The 20730-nt window shown below is 43.4% G+C and overlaps 1 protein-coding gene across 6 annotated transcripts in view; it reads right to left on the minus strand.

The window, feature by feature from the left end:
• SIL1 (SIL1 nucleotide exchange factor) overlaps positions 1-20730 on the minus strand; it is a 257385-nt gene that overhangs the window by 179374 nt on the left and 57281 nt on the right. For all 6 annotated transcript variants that reach the window (XM_069592170.1, XM_069592169.1, XM_069592173.1 and 3 more), the window contains exons 2-3: positions 15503-15617; positions 7413-7557 (exon numbers count right to left, since the gene is read on the minus strand). In XM_069592170.1, the coding sequence (XP_069448271.1) occupies positions 7413-7557; positions 15503-15607 (250 nt within the window). In that variant the 5' untranslated portion in view covers positions 15608-15617. The remainder of the gene's footprint in view (positions 1-7412; positions 7558-15502; positions 15618-20730) is intronic.

Genomic DNA, 20730 nt, shown 5'->3' on the forward strand with positions numbered 1-20730 from the left:
ATTCAGACTTAAATTGAAGAAAGTAGGGAAAACCGCTAGACCATTCAGGTACGACCTAAATCAAATCTTTTATGATTATTCAGTGGAAGTGAGAAATAGATTTAAGGGCCTAGATCTGATAGAGTGCCTGATGAACTATGGACAGAGGTTCGTGACACTGTGAAGGAGAGAGGGATCAAGACCATCCCCATGGAAAAGAAATGCAAAAAAGCAAAATGGCTGTATGGTGAGGCCTTACAAATAGCTGTGAAGAGAAGAGAGGCGAAAAGTAAAGGAGAAAAGGAAAGATATAGGCATCTAAATGCAGAGTTCCAGAGAATAGCAAGAAGAGATACGAAAGCCTTCTTCAGTGATCAATGCAAAGAAATAGATGAAAACAACAGATTGGGAAAGACTAGAGATCTCTTCAACAAAATTAGAGATACCAAGGGAACATTTCATGCAAAGATGGGCTCGATAAAGGACAGAAATGGTATGGACCTAACAGAAGCAGAAGATATCAAGAAGAGGGGGCAAGAATACACAGAAGAACTGTACAAAAAAGATCTTCACGACCCAGATAGTCACGATGATGTGATCACTAATCTAGAGCCAGACATCTTGGAATGTGAAGTCAAGTGGGCCTTAGAAAGCATCACTACGAACAAAGCTGGTGGAGGTGATGGAATTCCAGTTGAGCTGTTTCAAATCCTGAAAGATGATGCTGTGAAAGTGCTGCACTCAATATGCCAGCAAATTTGGAAAACTCAGCAGGGGCCACAGGACTGGAAAAGGTCAGTTTTCATTCCAATCCCAAAGAAAGGCAATTCCAAAGAATGCTCAAGCTACCAAACAATTGCACTCATCTCACATGCTAGTAAAGTAATGCTCAAAATTCTCCAAGCAAGGCTTCAGCAATATGTGAACTGTGAACTCCCTGATGTTCAAGCTGGTTTTAGAAAAGGCAGAGGACCCAGAGATCAAATTGCCAACATCCGCTGCATCATAGAAAAAGCAAGAGAGTTCCAGAAAAACATCTATTTCTGCTTTATTGACTATGCCAAAGCCTTTGACTGTGTGGATCACAATAAACTGTGGAAAATTCTGAGACATGGGAATACCAGACCACCTGATCTGCCTCTTGAGAAATCTGTATGCAAGTCAGGAAGCAACAGTTAGAACTGGACATGGAACAACAGACTGGTTCCAAATAGGAAAAGGAGTACGTCAAGGCTGTATATTGTCACCCTGCTTATTTAACTTATATGCAGAGTACATCACGAGAAACACTGGACTGAAAGAAACACAGGCTGGAATCAAGATTGCCGGGAGAAATATCAATAACCTCAGATATGCAGATGACACCACCCTTATGGCAGAAAGTGAAGAGGAGCTAAAAAGCCTCTTGATGAAAGTGAAAGAGGAGAGCGAAAAATTTGGCCTAAAGCTCAACATTCAGAAAATGAAGATCATGGCATCTGGTCCCATCACTTCATGGGAAAAAGACGGGGAAATAGTGGAAATGGTGTCAGACTTTATTTTTTGGGGCTCCAGAATCACTGCAGATGGTGATTGCAGCCATGAAATTAAAAGACGCTTACTCCTTGGAAGGAAAGTTATGACCAACCTAGATAGCATATTCAAAAGCAGAGACATTACTTTGCCGACTAAGGTCCGTCTAGTCAAGACTATGGTTTTTCCTGTGGTCACGTATGGATGTGAGAGTTGGACTGTGAAGAAGGCTGAGCTTGAAGAATTGATGCTTTTGAACTGTGGTGTTGGAGGAGACTCTTGAGAGTCCCTTGGACTGCAAGGAGATCCAACCAGTCCATTCTGAAGGAGATCAGCCCTGGGTGTTCTTTGGAAGGAATGATGCTAAAGCTGAAACTCCAGTACTTTGGCCACCTCATGCAAAGAGCTGACTCATTGGAAAAAACTCTGATGCTGGGAGGGATGGGGGGCAGGAGGAGAAGGGGATGACCGAGGATGAGATGGCTGGATGGCATCACGGACTCGATGGACGTGAGTCTGAATGAACTCCAGAAGATGGTGATGAACAGGGAGGCCTGGCGTGCTGCGATTCATGGGGTCACAAAGAGTTGGACACGACTGAGCGACTGAACTGAACTGAATACTCCTATTCTCACCCATTGCTCATGGACCTCGAGGTGTGTGCGTGCCTATGTATGAATGACAGGGCACACACAGGTCATACTCTTGCGGACCATCCTGGGGAATGAAATAACCCGTAAAGAAGATCCTCCTGACTAGGGGAGAAAGAGAGGGTTACCCACTTCCCAATCACAGAGCTGGACAAGTGGCAGAAGGCACCAGAGCTTTCTTTGCCCTCAGTCCTACCTCAATCGTAGCCTGTGTATTAAAAAAAAAAAAATCTTGTCTTTATCCCTGGTTCCTGAAACGACTCTGTTGAGGGAGCAGGGATAGAAGTAGGTAATACCAAGATGGTGGCAGATCACCAGAAGGATGAAGGCTTGATTAGACAGTAGGAACCTTTAGCCCCACCTCCAGGGAGGGAAGTAGGACTGGAGATTGAGTTCAATCTCCAATGGCCAATGACTCTGGCCGCCTAAATCAATCACACCTAATAACAAAAACTCCATAAAAGCCCCTGGAGGGCTTTCAACAGGTTCTGACTGGTGAACCTCAAAAGTACTGAGAAGGCAGTGTGCCCAGAGAGGGCAGGAAAGCTCTACACCTTAGCGACCATACCTTCTATGCATCTCATACACCTGGCTACACTGAGTTGTATCCTTTATAATAAACCAGTAAACATGAGAAAATTGTTTTCCTGAGTTCTGTGAGCTGTTCTAGTAAACTTGAGGAGGGAATTCTGGGAATCTCCAATTTATAGCTAATCAGTCACAAGGCTAGTCTGGGACTCGTGACTAGCATCTCCATTAGAGGCAGTGGGACTGAGTCCTTTAACTGGGATCTGACACTAACTCCAGCTAGACAGTGTCTAAATTGAATTACTGGATATGCAGTTGGGATCCAAGGACTGGAAGATCTCACGGCCTCTTCTAAGCTGCAAGGAGCAGAAGACCTCAGCATCACCTAAACCAGAGTCAGTTGCTCCTTCAGACAGATGTCCAGAGCCTGCAGGAAATCAGACTCCTCCCTTAAATGCCTGCAAGAGAGTAGCTGGTCTACCATAAATGAGGTTTTTAAAATTCAATTCCCTCCTATCGCTCATGCAGATCTGAAATGATCTGACCAGATGGCTGGTGCTCTGTAATTCTTGGATTGCTCTCATCAGTTGTTGGTGATTTAGACTTTTTTTTATACCCCCTCACATGAATGTGTTCCTGCACAGGCTTCCTGCATGATCCCATCAAGTGGCTGTTTGTACTAATGACAATATTTTAGAGGCTCTCACACAGCATTTCAGATCCTGGAAGTCACCTCAGGTCAATAAGAAGCCCCAGGTCTAAGCTTCCATGGTCCATACGGGACTAACATACAGCACTGGGTAACAGGCAGAACAAGAGAGGACTTTGCTCAGCCAGCCTCATCGCCTCCACTTCTCCTTCAGGTCCCAAGGAAAGGAAAGCAGCAGCAAAGGTATATTTTTAAAATGACAACTATAGCCATTTATTGAATATTTCCTACGTGCCAGGCCCTGTGTGAAACATTCTACATATGTTAATCTTGTTTCAGTCTCACACCATCTCTGTGAAGTAGGTATTTTCATCCCTGTTTTCAGATGAGGAAACCAAGATTCAGAGATTCTCATCAACCTGACAGGGCCACAGAGCTCAAAAAGAGAACTGAAAGTGGGTTTTGAGGTTTAGCATCATAAAATTTGACTCAAAGCTCCACAAAATCTCAGGGATAGAGAGAAGGCCCTGGCCTGGCCTCCCCGCACCCTCCTTTGTGCCCTCATTGAGCACCAGGCACTTTCTCCAGGACACTCAAAACATTGCAATGCCTTTTTCTCTCTGTATCCTCTATGAGACTATAAACTGCTGGAAGGCAGGGGTCATGTCTCATTTGTTACCCAGAAAGACAGTATGGTACAGTGCTAGAGGTTAGGCTTATAGCCAAACAAAGCTAGATCTGAATTCTGTCTCTATCACTTGGTCATTTGGCTAAGTCAGTTCTCTTGAGACTCAATTTTGTCTTTAAAAATGAGGGTAGTTATAGCACCTACCCTCAAAAGATGCCTGGCACAGGGAATGCTCAGTAAATGTGAGCTAATATCTGTCTCTGGCTACTAGTACAGTGCTTGGCACAAAGCAGGATCGCAGAAAATGCCCAAGGAGCAGAAGGCCCACCATATCTGGCTGTGACCAGTTTTCTCTAATAACAAGTACACAGGTACAAAGCCTGAGGTTCATGGGTACTCAGCCTTAGGACAAATTTCTGAGTTCCTTGCCCAGTACCCACAGGACCTGCCAGCAAACAGCTTTCCTCTGCTTTCTTGTGAACAGCTGATGCTGAATCCACACTCAAATGCTTGCTGTGCCTCCGTAAGGTATGACAGATCCCAAAATAAACCGAGAGAGAGAGAGAGACAGGAAAATCACTTCCAGGAACAAGTAACTCACAGCAAGGATGCTGACAGTAATAACAAGGCATGGAGACTTCAGGGGAATGACCTGCAGCTGCTCAGGGAAGGGTGGCTAGGGCCCAATTCCCACCTGGCCTGGTAGGAAGGTTCATGAAGTTACAGGTTGGTCCCCTGATATTCCAGGCTACAGCAGGCAGGATATCTGCCTTCAAATGAGCCCAGACCTTGTAGCTCAGTAACTCCTCCTTGGAGACCTGAGGACAACACAGATGAGTTCCTACCTTCAGAGACCTAAGGAGACAGAAGGTACTGAACTGAAGTCAATAACTGTCAACATAAACTAGCCATTTTGCCATTCTCTTAAAAGTCCCCCCAAAGATATTTCACCATGTTCCTATGCCATGTCCTAGCTCTTACGCAGGAAATGCTGTGGTAGCCCGTTCTGCTCCCTTACCAAAAATCGTCCTGGAAGGAAAGAACATTCCATGACCATGGAAGTCTTTCTCTGTCACCATAAGTTCCCTTCCCCATCTAAAGCCAGAAAGGACAGGAAGGTTACACCCTCATGCATACGCACTGGCATCCAATTTCACAATTAGGTTTAAGGGGTGGCGCAAACAGAAAATTTACCATTTAAAATCATAACTGCTATGTACCAGGTTATGTCTTCATGTTAGAAATCCTCAGAATAGACTCTGCGGGAGGCGGGCAGGACATTTCTCCCACATCACCAACTGGGGAACTGAGGGATTCAGAGACTTGTCTAAGATCCCCGAAGTAGTAAACCCAGGATTTGAATCCAGGACTGGCTCAGTCTGAAGTCTGTGCTCTTTACCACTATTAATAAATTATGCTACCTCCTCATTTATCTACTCATTCCAGGACTAGTTAAATCCCTTTTAACCATTCAGTGGCTGTGATGGAAGTTCCCAGGTAGCGTTTAGAATATGGTGGATTAAATATACTGATTAAAGGCAAATGCCAGCTATCCATAAAGACCCCTGAGATGTCAATCTCCTACCAACAAACATACATATAAAAACCTTCTCGATGTACACACAGAACATCTTGCAGAGAGTCTTGTCTGCCTCGACAGTACCTCTCAATCGTCACACATCAAACCCTGAGGCCAAAACAAATCTCTCACCTTCCCTCCTCCCCTGACTGGTCCTGCTCTGGGGGCTGAGTGTAGGTGAAATGGAAACATTTTTGGAATACGGGGCAAGCACAACTGGAACTAGACTTGCTTTGCCCTCAGAGCTGTGGGACCTGAGTATCTGTGCTCAAATACAATTCACAAGCCTTTGGAGTGGCTTTAAGGAAACTTGGGGCAGAACAATTTATAAGGAGCCTTAAGAAACTAGAAGGCAGAGGATGATGTCAATGGGGCAACAAGTTAAATGTAAAAATTAGTACTCTAACTCTCCAAGAGAGGCTTACAGCACTCAGCCTGCCCTTGTCACATAGGTGCTGGCCCTCCCTCCCCAAAGATATAAAGAGGGGTTCTTTTGCTCAACCATTATCAGCAACCCCACTGCCTAGAGGCTGGGCAAGGGCCCTAGGTCAGAACTTTCAGGCCTGATCTGCATCGTGGACTGGGGCCTTAAAGAATGCCACAGGAAAAGAGGGTAGGGGTAGGGACACTGACTTCCATGTGCTCCAGGCACCTGCCTGGTCAAAAGTGGTATAAGCACTTTTAATCACGTAAAATCAATGAATATAACGCACATCCTCCACTTTCCACACCCTGAGAGTCCCTCTTGTTTTAGTCCTCAGAGACCAGGGGGTTCAGTTCTCAGGGAAGGTGGAGAAAAGCAGCCAGAATTTGCTGAGCCCAGTACCTCTGTCCCTAAAATCTCCCTCTACCCAGCACTATTAGCACCTACTTGGTTTCCCTGGTGGTTCATCACTTTTCTGTGGCAGTAACCACCTGCACTCAAGCCCAGCAGGGGCAATATTGCTATCAGAAAGTTGGCTGGCAGCGCAAATGCTGCCCCTGCCCAGCACAGCAGCAATGTAGCAGTGAGAACATGGTGATGAATATAGGCAAGGAGCTGATGAAACTATGCTCTGGCAGCTGCCAGGGCTTGTCATCCCACTGCAACAGTGCAGAACACAAATAGCCTATTCCTGAGAACAGGCCCAGTCGGGCTCCAGCCAAGGACAAGTGGGAGGAAGGTGAGTCCAGGCTGGGGTCAATGACATTGGACAAGTTAGCTGAATGACATAGGTCAAGTCACCTACTCTCTCTGAGCCTCAATGTTTCCATCTGAAAATAAAGACAATAATAGCTCCTACTATTGTGAAGACTGAACAAGCTTATGCACATGAAGCACCTAGCACAGTATCTGAATACGGTAAACACCACAACTGCTGGCTTATTTCATTATTATTTTAATCCCTGGGCCCAGGGCCATAAAAGGATTTGAAAGTTGTCCCTTCTGAGGATGCTCCATTTAAAAAGCAGGCCAGGATCAGCCCCTGTTTCTTGGCACATGCTCCTTTAACAATAGAAAACTCCTACCCTGCACCGGTGCTCAGGACTCTCCCATGAACAATATTTCAGCAGCACTGAGCCGAGCAACAGAGCCCAAAATAGCATTTGCAGAGTGAGGCACATGTCACTGCCTCTCCTGCGCTTCAGAAGTGCAAGGAAAGTTTTCAATCACTTGCTCAGAAAGCTCGGCCACCCACCACCTCCCTGCCTTCCAGGGCACTCAGATGCGGCAATCTCTGTTCTGCAGGAACATGGAGGTCCCTGAGTCCTACAGCAGCAGCCACCACGACTCCCCTCCGAGGAAGCCAGAGAGGGGTGCTCCTTCAAAACAGCCCTATGGAGACAGAGGACATGCACATTTTGAATTTCAAGTGTGTTTCCTTGAGACAGGGCTGGGCTTGGTACCTGGATGAAGTGCCTGCCACTCATGGGTCGGGTGAAACACCTCCAGAATCTCGGGTTCCAGCTCCTCCTCTGCTACGGTTTCCTTTCTCTCTGTTTCTTTGGTGCTGCTCTTCTCTCTCTTCTCTGGGTTGGTCAGTGCAAATTCCTGCAGAAAAAGGAAAATAGGCCATGAACCACCACAGCTGGGTAGCAAGCAAGCAGAAAGAAAATGGCCTGGGGGAGTACACTCTCCTTGCATTTCCTGCCCTCCCTAGCCATGTTTGGACTTTTCACAAGATTAGTCTCAGAACCAGTACAACTGAGGTGATATGATTAAATTAACACAGCATGTGTTGTGTGTATATGCACTGTTTAAAAAGTCCAGAAGGTTCCACACTATTGTGAGGGGTTTAAGGGAACATACTGGGGAGAGGGGTCGACAAAATGAGACAATAGGAGACTAACTTTCTACTTGTTAAGCTCCTATACTGTTTGATATTTAAAATTCCTATTACTCTTATAATTAAAAACTAAAGATATTTATAAAAGAAAAAGCATACAACTGAATAGAACATTAAGGCCTCAAACGGTCAACTCAGATGTACAAAAGCTGGTAGCTAAAGCCCAATTAATTCCTAAGCCACCCAGCAGGGCAGAGTAAGGGCCTGGGTACCTTAATTCCCCAGGGTACCTATGGGGCATACATGACCTCTTGGGACATTCCAATCCATGGAGGAAGGGGTGCAAGTGGGAATGCACAAGTCCAGCTGAGCTAAAGGAGGAAGATGCCCAGGTTGGAAACCTCTTCCTAAAACCTGTTTCCTTCCACCCCAGGGAGAGTATGAAGGATTAATGAGATGGTGTCTGTTGAGCACTTTGAGCTCAGGAGAGAAAGATGTAATATAAATACAAAGTATTATTCATTTTATTCCTTCCCAGCCTCCCATCCTTCCTGTCCCATTTTTAAACCTGTTTGTGTACAAAAAAGCAATAAGGCCTCAGGAAACTGGAACCAGAGGGTTCCAGAGCTCTGAGAAATTACATCTGGGAGGGCAAAGAAGAACCCACATTAGCACACTGGAAGGTTATTTCAGCACTCCCACCTCCCAATTCTCCCCCTAAGAGTATTTTTCATGGATTCCTCCTATGAACCCAAACTTGTGCTAGGTACTTTATGTAGACCTCATTTTGGTCTCCCAAACAACTTTAATCCTACATGGGATTAAACTATGTAGGTAACAATGCCATCTTTTTCAAGCAGTGCCCCAGGTCCAGATAGGAACCTCCCTGGGTCCCTTAGGTCCTGATCTTTAACTAGCTGACAGAGGAAAGATTAAGGGACTAAGGTGTTGATGATGACAATGTAAAGCCCTCCAAGGATTTTTACATTTTAACAAGAAATAAAAACATGAGATTCAGATGGAAGAAGTTCAGATCTTCTTAAGGACCAATAAGGACAATTATCTTGGACAAGATCAGTTCAGTTCAGTCACTCAGTTGTGTCTGACTCTTTACAAGCCCGTGAACCGCAGCATGCCAGGCCTCCCTGTCCATCACCAACTCTCGGAGTTTACCCAAACCCATGTCCATTGAGTCGATGATGCCATCCAACCGATCTCATCCTCTGTTGTCCCCTTCTCCTTCTGCCCTCAATCTTTCCCAGCATCAAATGAGTCAGCTTGGACAAGAAGAGGTCCTTAAATCATGTTACAAGTACTGAGACGCACAGATGATAGAATCATGGTTTAAAACTGAAGCTCTGCTTCAGGTAACCCAAAGTTCCATTCCAAGTTGCTTTTGACTGCAGGAAAAGTTACTTAACTTTTAAGCTTCAGTTTCTACATTTGTAAAGAGGAAACAACATCTCACTCATATGTTAGAAGAAGTATTATCCTGTAAATCACTAGCCCTGGCTACATAGTAGCCATTACACCTATTACTCATAAAGGGAGTAGGGGCCAAGTCAGATGAGTCTGTGCTGTGACATTCAGCATGGACTATACAAAATGGCTTCACTCAGGCAGGTCAGGTTTGGGTTGTGGTTACCTGTGCAGCCTGGTCCCTCAAACTCCTCCTACCCTTTCAACATGAAGTCCGCACAAATCTGAGCTCAAAAGAAAAACTAGCAACAGAAGAGTAGGTGTGTGTGAGACTAATGAGAAGGCAGACTGGCAGGACGCTCCCTACATTCTGAGAGCATGGGCACCACACTTCCAACAGCTGAGTTTCCTGAGGGCAGGCACTGTGTCAATCTTTTTCACCACTGTATATATATAACCCTTGCCCAGCCTGAGGCTTAGTTTGTAATCACACAACAAAGGAATGAAAGAAGCGCTTCCTCCTACAGGCAGGTGTATCTCTGGAGACAAGTGAGTCCAAAGAGCTCACTGACAGCCAGGAACTAGCCCCAAACTCCAGAACAAAGACCACCTTGTCCACTAAGTACCTGGAGCCTATATACTCCAGGGCCCAGCCATGCTGGTCAGTCTCTGCCAAAAGGGCCGTACACTAGACCGCAGGGCTAGAAGACCATTAATAATATTTACCTCTGAAGTATGTGGATTAAATGCCTCCAGAAGCCAGGCAGGGACGGATGTAAACATACTGTGTGCCCAGTGTAAAAACAACTAGGAGTAGTGGAACTGTGAAAACTGGAGTCCTCCTGCCTTGACCAAGAATCATAGCTGTTACTCAGTTGCCACTGCCATGAAGGCATTCAACTTGGTGAGAAACAGAAATCCATATTTTTCTCTGATATTTCTTACTTTTAGAACACAAGGAGAGTCAAACTAAACATCTCTAAGCTTTACATTACAACTCTTGCTTTAGTTTATCTATTAGCCAGGTTAGCTCCTAGTAGGTATAACTGTAATCAACTAACCAAATCCTCAACATCAAGAGAAGCAAAAAGAAAGAGGCAAGGGTAATGGTGATGATGAAAATATGACCCTTCAAAATCCAGTCAAGGCTAGTGTTCATTTCAATGAATAGAGGCTAAGAAAGCCCTTTTCCCTAGATCTTTAAAGAGACTAACAGAGTACGTTCAAGAAGAAGGATTACAAGATATGAACCACTGAGACACATACTTGAAGCCTCGGGAAAGTCCCTTTTTCCAACAATCCCATCACTGCTCAAAATATTTTTTTAAGTTTCCTCTTGGTATTATCTTTGAACCGTATTTTAAGCTACACACACACTCTCTCTCTCACAATCTGCCATTATTTTACAGTTCACCTGTTTTTAGTAGAGGTGACAGAAATTTGGTGCTCGTATGTCTGATCAACTAACTCTGTTCACCAAATCTGGCTCTGAGTGACTTCAGCAAGCACTGAGGGAGGCTTGGTCACAGGAACATACTACAGGCTAAACAGTCACTTTGTTTCTTTCAGGATTTTTTTTTTCTTTTTTTCTTTTTTTTTTGTTTTGTTTTGTTTTGTTTTATTTTGTTTTTTTTTTAGTTTTTTATTTTTTAAATTTTAAAATCTTTAATTCTTACATGCGTTCCCAAACATGAACCCCCCTCCCACCTCCCTCCCCATAACATCTCTCTGGGTCATCCCCATGCACCAGCCCCAAGCATGCTGTATCCTGCGTCAGACATAGACTGGCGATTCAATTCTTACATGATAGTATACATGTTAGAATGCCATTCTCCCAAATCATCCCACCCTCTCCCTCTCCCTCTGTGTCCAAAAGTCCATTATACACATCTGTGTCTTTTTTCCTGTCTTGCATACAGGGTCGTCATTGCCATCTTCCTAAATTCCATATATATGTGTTAGTATACTGTATTGGTGTTTTTCTTTCTGGCTTACTTCACTCTGTATAATCGGCTCCAGTTTCATCCATCTCATCAGAACTGATTCAAATGAATTCTTTTTAACGGCTGAGTAATAATGGAGTATTACTCAGCCGTTAAATAGACAGTCACTTTGAAGGTAGAATTCTAGAAAAGGTTTTCAGGAAAAGCAGCATCATGGAGATGGGTTTGTAAGGAAAACAGCAGCTACCATTTATGAAGCCCCTACCCATAGGCCCAGCACTGGTCTAAGTGCCTTCCATGCCGCATAACTCGTCCAAGTTTCACCTATGAAACACACACTTTTAATCCCATTTTACACACACAGGACCTGTGCAAAACTACACTGCTAAGAGAAGAGCAGAGATTTAAGTCCAGGATTGCCTGAATCCTGACTCACTTCTATGTTTCTGTTCTTAGTCAAGTGTTCTATTGGTTGTGCCTTGGATGCTAAGGGAAGCAAGCAGTGGGGGAATGAGATCACCCCAGCACATTTACCAGCACAGCCCCTGCCCTTTAATGGACAAGGTGAGAAACACAGTCGCAGAGAAAGGGATGACCCTCCCTCTGCTCCAGCAGGGTCCAAAACAGGAGACAAAGACTGAGAGGTGAGGGAGGCCAGCCAGCCCGTGCTCAGCTCTGAAGTAAATCTCATGCTCTGGTGCCCTCTCGGTTGACTTTTCAGGGCTCTTTTCAATATGCTGAATTCTCTTTTCTCTCTGCCATCAATACTGTAAATACCAATTTCTTCTGAAATGGCAAGAAATCCCAGCTAAGGTGTTAACTGACAACAGCTTACCATGATACACTTCCTTACACTTGCAACTGAATAAGAGATTCTTAAAGACCAAAGCCTTCAAGATCCAAGAGAATAAACGAATCTCTCAGGGTAGATGGACTGCTGTTGTGACAGAGACAGACTGAGGGGGCAACATTTTGGGATAGGAGCCTGGCTGACAGAGCCATAGATTAAACAGTGGAAGCAGCCACTCCATACTAAAAAGTGACAGCTGACATTTATTGACCATCCATTAGCCATACAGTGCCAGTCTCAATTCTAGGTACTTTATATATATAATCACATTTAATCTACACTAAAATTTAAGAGGGAGGTGCCTGTTTTACAAATGAAGAAACAAAGCTCAGAAATGGTCAAACTGCCAAAGTGGGAGGCAAAAAAGAGCTTACTAAGGCTCTGTGCTTCTTTATACTGGGTTCCACTATCCCACTGATCTTCTACCGTCTCTTGAAGGTGAGTATACCACACAATACATCCCTTTAGCATTCACACCGCTCCTTAGAAGTGACGCCCCAGAGAGGCGCCACAGCAGGAGACAGGAAAGGAGGATGGCTCCAGATCATATCCTGATACACACAGCCAACCTTTGCTGGGTGCCATTAACCTGTAACAAATGCCCTTGGGGAAGAACAATTCCAGGTCACTAGGAGCATTTGTCTGGACTCCAGGCTCTGAACAAAGAATCATGACCACTCCCATCTTCCCCACCACCCATTTTCAGTGTTGTGAAGGTGGCTGGCTGCATAATTTGGATTTTAAATGCCATCAGGGCAGCAATTTTTATGGTATGAGAGAAAAGATGCTTCAATTCCTACTTGTACTGAGCACATGATGAAAGATTATGACAAATGGATACAGCTTAGGAACAGACATAAGGATAAAAGCAGCTTCTGCTGATGAAAGTCAGTATTAACATTTTTCTGAGACTAGGCTCAATAGAGCTAATATAAATGGGCCAGAATAATTATGGCTCTGAAAGCTCATCTATTTGGTTGAACTATTATCCAAAAGGGACTTACTAACACACAGTCCTTAAGTAAATTCATCAGCACGCTCTTGTTAATTGTGCATCTGCTAAAGCTCATGACAGGGAGTACCCAGATCCTAAAGAGCTACGGGCTAAAGGGGACACAGCCCTAATCCCTCAGGAAACTTGGCTGCTTTTCTGGGCCAGCTATGTCAGAGCCAGCCCCAACCTCATGCTGTGGCCAGTCCCACCCTCTAGAGCCAATGGGATTCCAGTCTTACTGTCCTTGAAGAGGAGACCAGAAAAATGACAGCAACAAGATCTTAGTCAAAGAACATTAAAAGCTCAAAAGGATTCGTGACTCCTAACTGTACATTCTCTCCTGCTCCACAAAGTAGGGAGAAAGGCAGAGAGCAAACAAATGACTTCAGAGGGAAGGTGGAAGTTTGCCATGAGCCAGAGGTGAACCTTAGCTGAGCTGAATTGCTATTAAATTCATCACAATTGCCATTTGCACTTCAAGGCCCTCCAGTTCCAAAGCCTCCAGCACTTTAACCAACATTTAAGTAGGACCCCTGGGGTTGAGGAAGGTGGCCAGGGGAGGGTAAAACTGTCAGAGTTGACAGTCAGGGCATCTCAAAGAAGAGGAAAGAGAGGGCACTGGGAGCTGGTCAAGGACAGGCTGTTGCTGGGGCAGGCCAGGGAAATGGGGCCAGGACACCCTGCAGCCAGACCAAGCTCAGGGCCTTCTCAGGCATTCTGCCCCTGCCTTTGTCAATGACAGAAACCCTCGGTAATGAGGTCTGGGTTAATGAAATGGAGACTATAAAGAACATGCAAAAAAGTACAGAGGGAAAGAGGACACAGAAATGGAAGAGGGGAGTAGAGGAAGAAGCAGTCTTGATACTCACCACACAAGTAACCCAGTCCTTGGGGAAAATCCTGACCGTCTCAGCTCTGCCACAAACTAGCTTTATAATGTTGGCCAAGTTACTTAGCATCTCTTACTTATCCTCCTCCTCAAAATGAGGATAATAACTTCAGTTATCTATTTAACATTTGATGGGATTAAGTAAGAATACATATAAAAGCACACAATACAATGCTTGGTTGGATCACAGAAAAAGCAAGAGAGTCCCAGAAAAACATCTGCTTCCCTGACTACGCTAAAGCCTTTGACTGTGTGGATCACAACAAACTTGTGGAAAATTCTGAAAGAGATGGGAATACCAGACCACCTTACCTGCCTCCTGAGAAATCTGTCTGCAGGTCAAGAAGCAACAGAACTAGACATGGAACAGACTGGTTCCAAATCGGGAAAGGTACGTCAAGGCTGTATACTGTCACCCTGCTTCAAGGCTGTATACTGTCACCCTGCTTATTTAACTTCTATGCAGAATACATCATGAGACATGCCAGGCTGGATGAAGCACAAGCTGGAATCAAGATTGCCAGGAAAAATATCAATAACCTCAGATATACAGATGACACCACCGTTATGGCAGAACTCTTGATGAAAGTAAAAGAGAGTGAAAAAGCTGGCTTAAAATTCAACATTCAAAAAACGAAGATAATGACATCCAGTCCCAACACTTCATGGCAAACAGATGGGGAAACGATGGAAACAGTAACAGAGCTTATTTTCTTGGGCTCCAAAATCACTGCAGATGGTCACTGAATCCATGAAATTAAGACACTTGCTCCTTGGAAGAAAAGCTATGACAAACCTAGACAGCATATTAAAAAGAAGAGATATTACTTTACCAACAAAGGTTTGTATAGTCAAAGGTTTTTTCAGTAGACATGTATGGATGTGCAAGCTGGACCATAAAGAAGCCTGAGTGTTGAAGAAATGATGCTTTTGAACTGTGGTGTTGGAGAAGACTCTTGAGAGTCCCTTGGACTGCAAGGAGATCAAATCACTCAATCCTAATATTCACTGGAAGGATTGATGATGAAGCTCCAATACTTTGGCCACCTGATGCGAAGAACTGACTCATTGGAAAGGACCCTGAGCCTGGGGAAGACTGAAGCAGGAGGAGAAGGGAACACAGAAGATGAGATGGTTGGATGGCATCACCAACTAAGGGACATGAGATTGAGCAAGCTCCAGAAGTTGGTGATGGACAGGAAAGCCTGGCATGCTGCAGTCCAGCAGAGTTGGACTTGCAAAGAGTTGGACATGACTGAGTAACTGAACTGATAATGCTTAGTATATGATAAGCTTATCATTATCATCATCAGTTATTACATCATTATCATCATCACCATCTTTTCCCCAAAGAGAAAATGTGCTGTAAGCTTTAAACAGAGGCCAGAGGACTAAGGGATAGGGGAAGAAGTGCACACATTCCGTGACCCAGCACTGGTCACTTTCCTATAAGAAACTCTCATGGCGGATTCATGTCAATGTATGGCAAAACCAGTACAATATTGTAAAGTAAAAAAAATAAATAAAAGAAAGAAAGAAACTCCCACAGCAGCCCTGGTAGCATGGAGACTTTCTTGGATCCCAAAGATCCCTCTACTTGTGTGAAAATACTTACTGAGTTCTTATGACAGAGGCAGAAGTTGAAGCAGGAGACCATCAGCATGCTGAGCAGCATGCACAGAGAAGCCATCCTAAAAAGGAGCCGGCCCTGGTGAGGCATAGTTAGAGGCCTGAGGAATGTAAACACAGAAGATACAAGGTCAATAGGAAGCTGGTGCCTGACACCCCTCCCCACCTGCCCCAACACAGTGATTCCCATGATGTCACTTTTTTCACAGATGTCAAACATTTCAGATGATGTCAGACATTTCCGGAATAGAGGTATCACAGGTCTCCTACCCCAGACGTAGAACAACCTAAAGTAACCCTCCATTCCCCCATATGAGGAGAGAGGCCTTGGCTCAAACTGTAGTCATCCAGGATCTTTGCACAAGCTATTCAGGTTGATGCAAAAGTAACTGCAGTTTCAGATAGTGAATTTTAAATCATTATAAGTAGGCTCAAACATATCTTTATTAATCAAAATAGGTACCATTACAATCAACACATTTTTGCCAATGAGAAATAAGCTGGTTTATTCCTGTAGTGTAAAAATCCATGCTTTGGGATTCGACAAACTCTTGAAAAGTATTTTCTGCCTCCTGCTGGTTGTGGAAGTGTTTTCCCTGCAAAAAGTTGTTGAGATGCTTAAACTAGGAGTTGGTTGGCGAGAGGTCAGGTGAATATGGAGGATGAGGCAAAACTTCATAGTCCAACTCATTCACTTTTGAAGCGTTGGTTGTACCACGTGCAATCAGGCATTATCATGAAGAACTGGACCCTTTCTGTTGACTAACGCCAGCTGTAAGCATTGCAGTTCTCGGTGCATCTCATCGAATTGCTGAGCATACTTCTCAAATATAACGGATTCACCAGGATTCAGAAAGCTGTAGTGGATCAGATGGCAGCAGACCATCAAACAGTAACCAGGACCTTTTTGTGGTGCAAGTTTGGCTTTGGGAAGTGCTTTGGAGCTTCTTCTCAGTCCAACCACTGAGCTGATTGTTGTATAAAATCCATTTTTTGTCACAAGTCACAATCCGATTGAGAAATGGTGCATTGTTGCACAGAATAAGAGAAGACAACACTTCAAAACAATGATTTACCTTCAGTCAGTTCATGAGGCACCCACTTATCAAGCTTTTTCACCTCTCCAATTTGCTCCAAATGTGAAATCACCATAGAATGGTCAACGTTGAGTTCTTCAGCAACTTCTCATGTAAGTTTTAAGAGGATCAGCACTGATGATTGCTCTCAGTTGGTCACTGTCAACTTTCAATGGTCATCCACTATGCTCCCCATCTTCAAGGTTCTAGTCTCCTTTACAAAGCTTCTTGAACGACCACTGCACTGTACGTTCATTAGCAGTTCCTGGGCCAAACGCGTTGTTAACATTGTGAGTTGTCTCTGCTGCTTTACAATTCATTTTGAACTCGTATAAGAAAAACACGCAAACTTACTTTTTGTCTAATATCATTTCCATAGTCCAATTAAATATAAAATAAACAGCAGGAATAAGTAATTAGTAAAAAAAAAACAGAGAAATGTGCATTAAAATGATGTATAACATATCCATATTAAGAAGGTATTCCAATATCAAATGGCAAATTTCAACAATGCAAAAACTCAATTACGTTTGTTCCAACCTAATATAATAGCCCTGTCCCTTCCTTCTTCATTATCCAGGTTATTAGGTTGCACAGGGTGGTACTGGCCATGGTGAGGAAAGAAGGAAACTAACCAAATGATCTGTGTGTGAACAGACACGCGCCCAAGTTCACATGAGCCTTTATAACCATTCACTTTTTAAACCAATACAGTATTGTAAAGTAAAATAAAGTAAAAATAAAAATTAAAAAAAAAATTTTGTATTTATTTGACTCCCTGGTCTTAGTTGCAGCATGCAGGATATTAGATCTTCATTGCGGCATGTGGGATCCAGTTCCCTGACCAGGGATCGAACCCTGACCCCTCCATTAGAAGTGCAGAGTTTTAGGCACTGGACTACCAGGGAAGTCCCTAAATAGTTACAGGCTATATAGTCCCTAAACGGCTATAGTCGCTAATGGTTAACCATTCACTTCTACACCATATCTACTGTTATACCTGAAGGCAGATACCATCAGCATCCCCTAAAACAGCAAAATTCAATATTCCCAAGTCATAAAGACTTTTACATCACTTTTCAGACAATCAAACAAACCAAAGTGCAGACCCTCATGGCTGTTAAACTTTAAATGATACAAGGATAAAAAGATATCCCATGTTCACAGATTGGAGGCTTAATATCATTAAGACAACAGTATGACCCAGAGCAATATTCAAATTCAATGAAATCCCTATCAAAATCCTGATGGTGAGGAGTTTGCTCACAGTCCAGTGGTTAGGACTTGGCACTTTCACTGTTCAATCCTTGGTTGGGGAATTTAAGGTCCTATTAGCATAATGTATGCTCCCCCCAACCTCCGCCAAAAAAAAAAAAAATCCCAATACTGAAAAAGAAGAACAAAGTTGGAAGACTCACATCTCCTGAATTCAAAACTTACTACAAAGCTACAGTGATTAAAACACTGTGGGAAAAACAAAAAAAAACACTGTTGTATAGGTGTAAGAACAGATATACAGACCAATGGAACAGAACTGAGCCCAGAAATAATTACATATACAGTAAGTTGATTTTCAACAATGTTATCTAGACAATTCAATAGGGAAGGGACAGTCTCTCCAACAAACTGTCCTGGAACAATTGGATATCCACTCAAAATGTATTAAGAGAGAAAATTCTAAGGAAAACATAGGGAAAATCTTCATAACCTCAGATTTGGCAATAGTTTCTTAAATATAATAACCAAAGCACAGATGATAAGTGAAAAAACAAACGGAACTCTTTCAAAATTAAAAGTTTCAATTTTGTGCCTCAAATGACATTATAAGGAAAGTGAAAAGACAACCCAAAAAATTAGAAAAATATTTGTAAGTCTTCTATCTTATAATGATTTAGTATCCAGAATATACAAATAACACCTATAACTCAACAACAAAAATTTAAATGGGCAAAAAACTTGAATAGACATTTCTCCAAAGAAGATATACACAGGCCAATAGGGACATGAAAGGATTCTCATCATTAATCACTAAGGAAATGCAAATCAAAGCCACAATGAAACACTGTACCATTTTATATCCGCCATTATGGCTAAAGTTTATTTTAAAAAAAGAAATAGTAACAAACGTTAATGAGGATGTGGAGAAACTAAAACCCTAGTACAATGCTGGTGGGAATGTGAAATGGTACAGCTGCTGTGGCACAATGTGGCAATTCCTCAAAAAGTTAAATATAGATCGACTATATATGCAATCCAGCAATTCCACCCCAGGTACATACTCCACCTAAAAGTTCCAAAAACATTGACTCAAACAGGTACCTCCATATGAATGTTGATAATATCATTATTCACAAGAGCCAAAAAAGTAGAAATAACCTAGGAATTCAACAGATTTTTTTTCAAATGTGGTACATACAATGGAACATTATTCAGTCATAAAAGATGAAATTCTGATACATGCTTCAACATGAATGAACCTTAAAAATATTATGCTAAATGGAATGAACTAGACACAAAAGAATAGATATTGTATGGTTCTACTTAAGTGAAATATCAAGAAGAGGCAAATTGGAGTAGCGAAAAAATTTGGTCAGTAAACTAGAGAGGAAGTCAAAGAACTTAACCCAAACAGGCAAATGACCCCAGAAAGAAAGGCAGAAAGAAAAAATAATAATAATAAACTTTAAAAAAAAAAAAAAAAACCTTAGAGGGACTTCCCTGGTGGTCCAGTGGCTAAGACTCCACACTCCCAAAGCAGGGGGCCCAGGTTCAACCCCTTGTCAGGCAGCTCGATCCCCACATGCCACAGCTAACAGCTCACAAGCCACAACTAAAGAGCCTGTATGCTGCAACTAAACGATCTCGCATGCCTCAACCAGAACCTGGGGCAGCCAGATAAACAAATTTTGGGGGGAAAAAAAAAAACTTAGAAAACTTCAGAACCTGTCAGTGTCAGTCCAAGGCCTTTATAAAAGGTTTGCATGTTGATCACTCAGCCCCAATACACCTCATTAGGCAGTTTACTCAATAAAGTCCTAAATGAATTAATTCTAGGGGAAACACCTCTAGAGAGTATGGTATTTTACCTTTTCTCTTTCCTATTCCTGCCACGCTCCATGTTCCACCTGAATAAACTGGTCCTGTGATAAGACTGCAGTGGAGCCCAAGGCTCTGCCTAAACCCACAATCAGAAGTTATTACCCCGCACCCAGCCCACACCTTCTCAGGGGCAGACAGAAACTTTCCCTAAGGACATCTGGAGCCATGAAGGAAAACAGCCCTGCTGGACTGACACTGTGCTAAAAAAGCACAGCCAAATGGAAAAGCAAAGGCTTAGGAGCTAAAAATAGCTGCTAAACTCACCCAGCAGCAAAAGCGTTTGCTTTCTGCCAGTTTCTCCCCTTTTTTTTGTAGACAAAATGGAATGGCTGAATGCCACATGAGCTTTCCCCAGCAACCTGGCTCCCTAGGGCACCAATCACACTGAAAGACACGGAGTGAGTTCACAGCACGGCACTGGTTCTGGAAAGGTGCCTGGCCATGCCTAGGTGTGCAGGGGAGATGGGTGCAAGGCTCAGAGAGGATGAACAATGGGCAAAGGCAATCAAGAATGAAAGTCTAGAAAGTCCAAGGAAGATGGGTCCCAAGGGGACACAGTCCTGAAGCTTCCTATAATGTCCCATACCTTTTTTATTTCTACATCCTTGGCTGTGGAGAAAAGAGGAATAAAAAATGGAAGCAGTGGGCTCCCAGCACTACCAGGACAACATACATTAAGACAGAAAAGGTTTATCCCAAAAGACTTCCCTTCCGCTACATGAGACTATTCATGTGTATATGCATATACACACAGAGAGAATTACATGCTTCCTTCTTACAGCTAGGGTTACACACTTGGAACTGACGCTGGGGAAAAAATGAGGAGGAAGAGATAAATGAGAATGAAACCAAGGGCAAAAAAGACAAATGAGCAGGAGGAGGCCCAGAAGGGACTGAGAAAGAAGAGGTTGCAGCATCTGATGTACAAACAACAGCTTCCCCACCTCCTGGAGTGGAGTGGGGGGCGGCGGGTACAAGAGAAATGGCAGCTCCCACAGGGCTCCCTACCACCTCCACGGACACTAACACCTCAGAAGCA

The sequence above is a fragment of the Ovis canadensis genome, chromosome 5 (genome assembly GCF_042477335.2).
Source record: "Ovis canadensis isolate MfBH-ARS-UI-01 breed Bighorn chromosome 5, ARS-UI_OviCan_v2, whole genome shotgun sequence".
Lineage (NCBI taxonomy): Eukaryota > Metazoa > Chordata > Mammalia > Artiodactyla > Bovidae > Ovis > Ovis canadensis.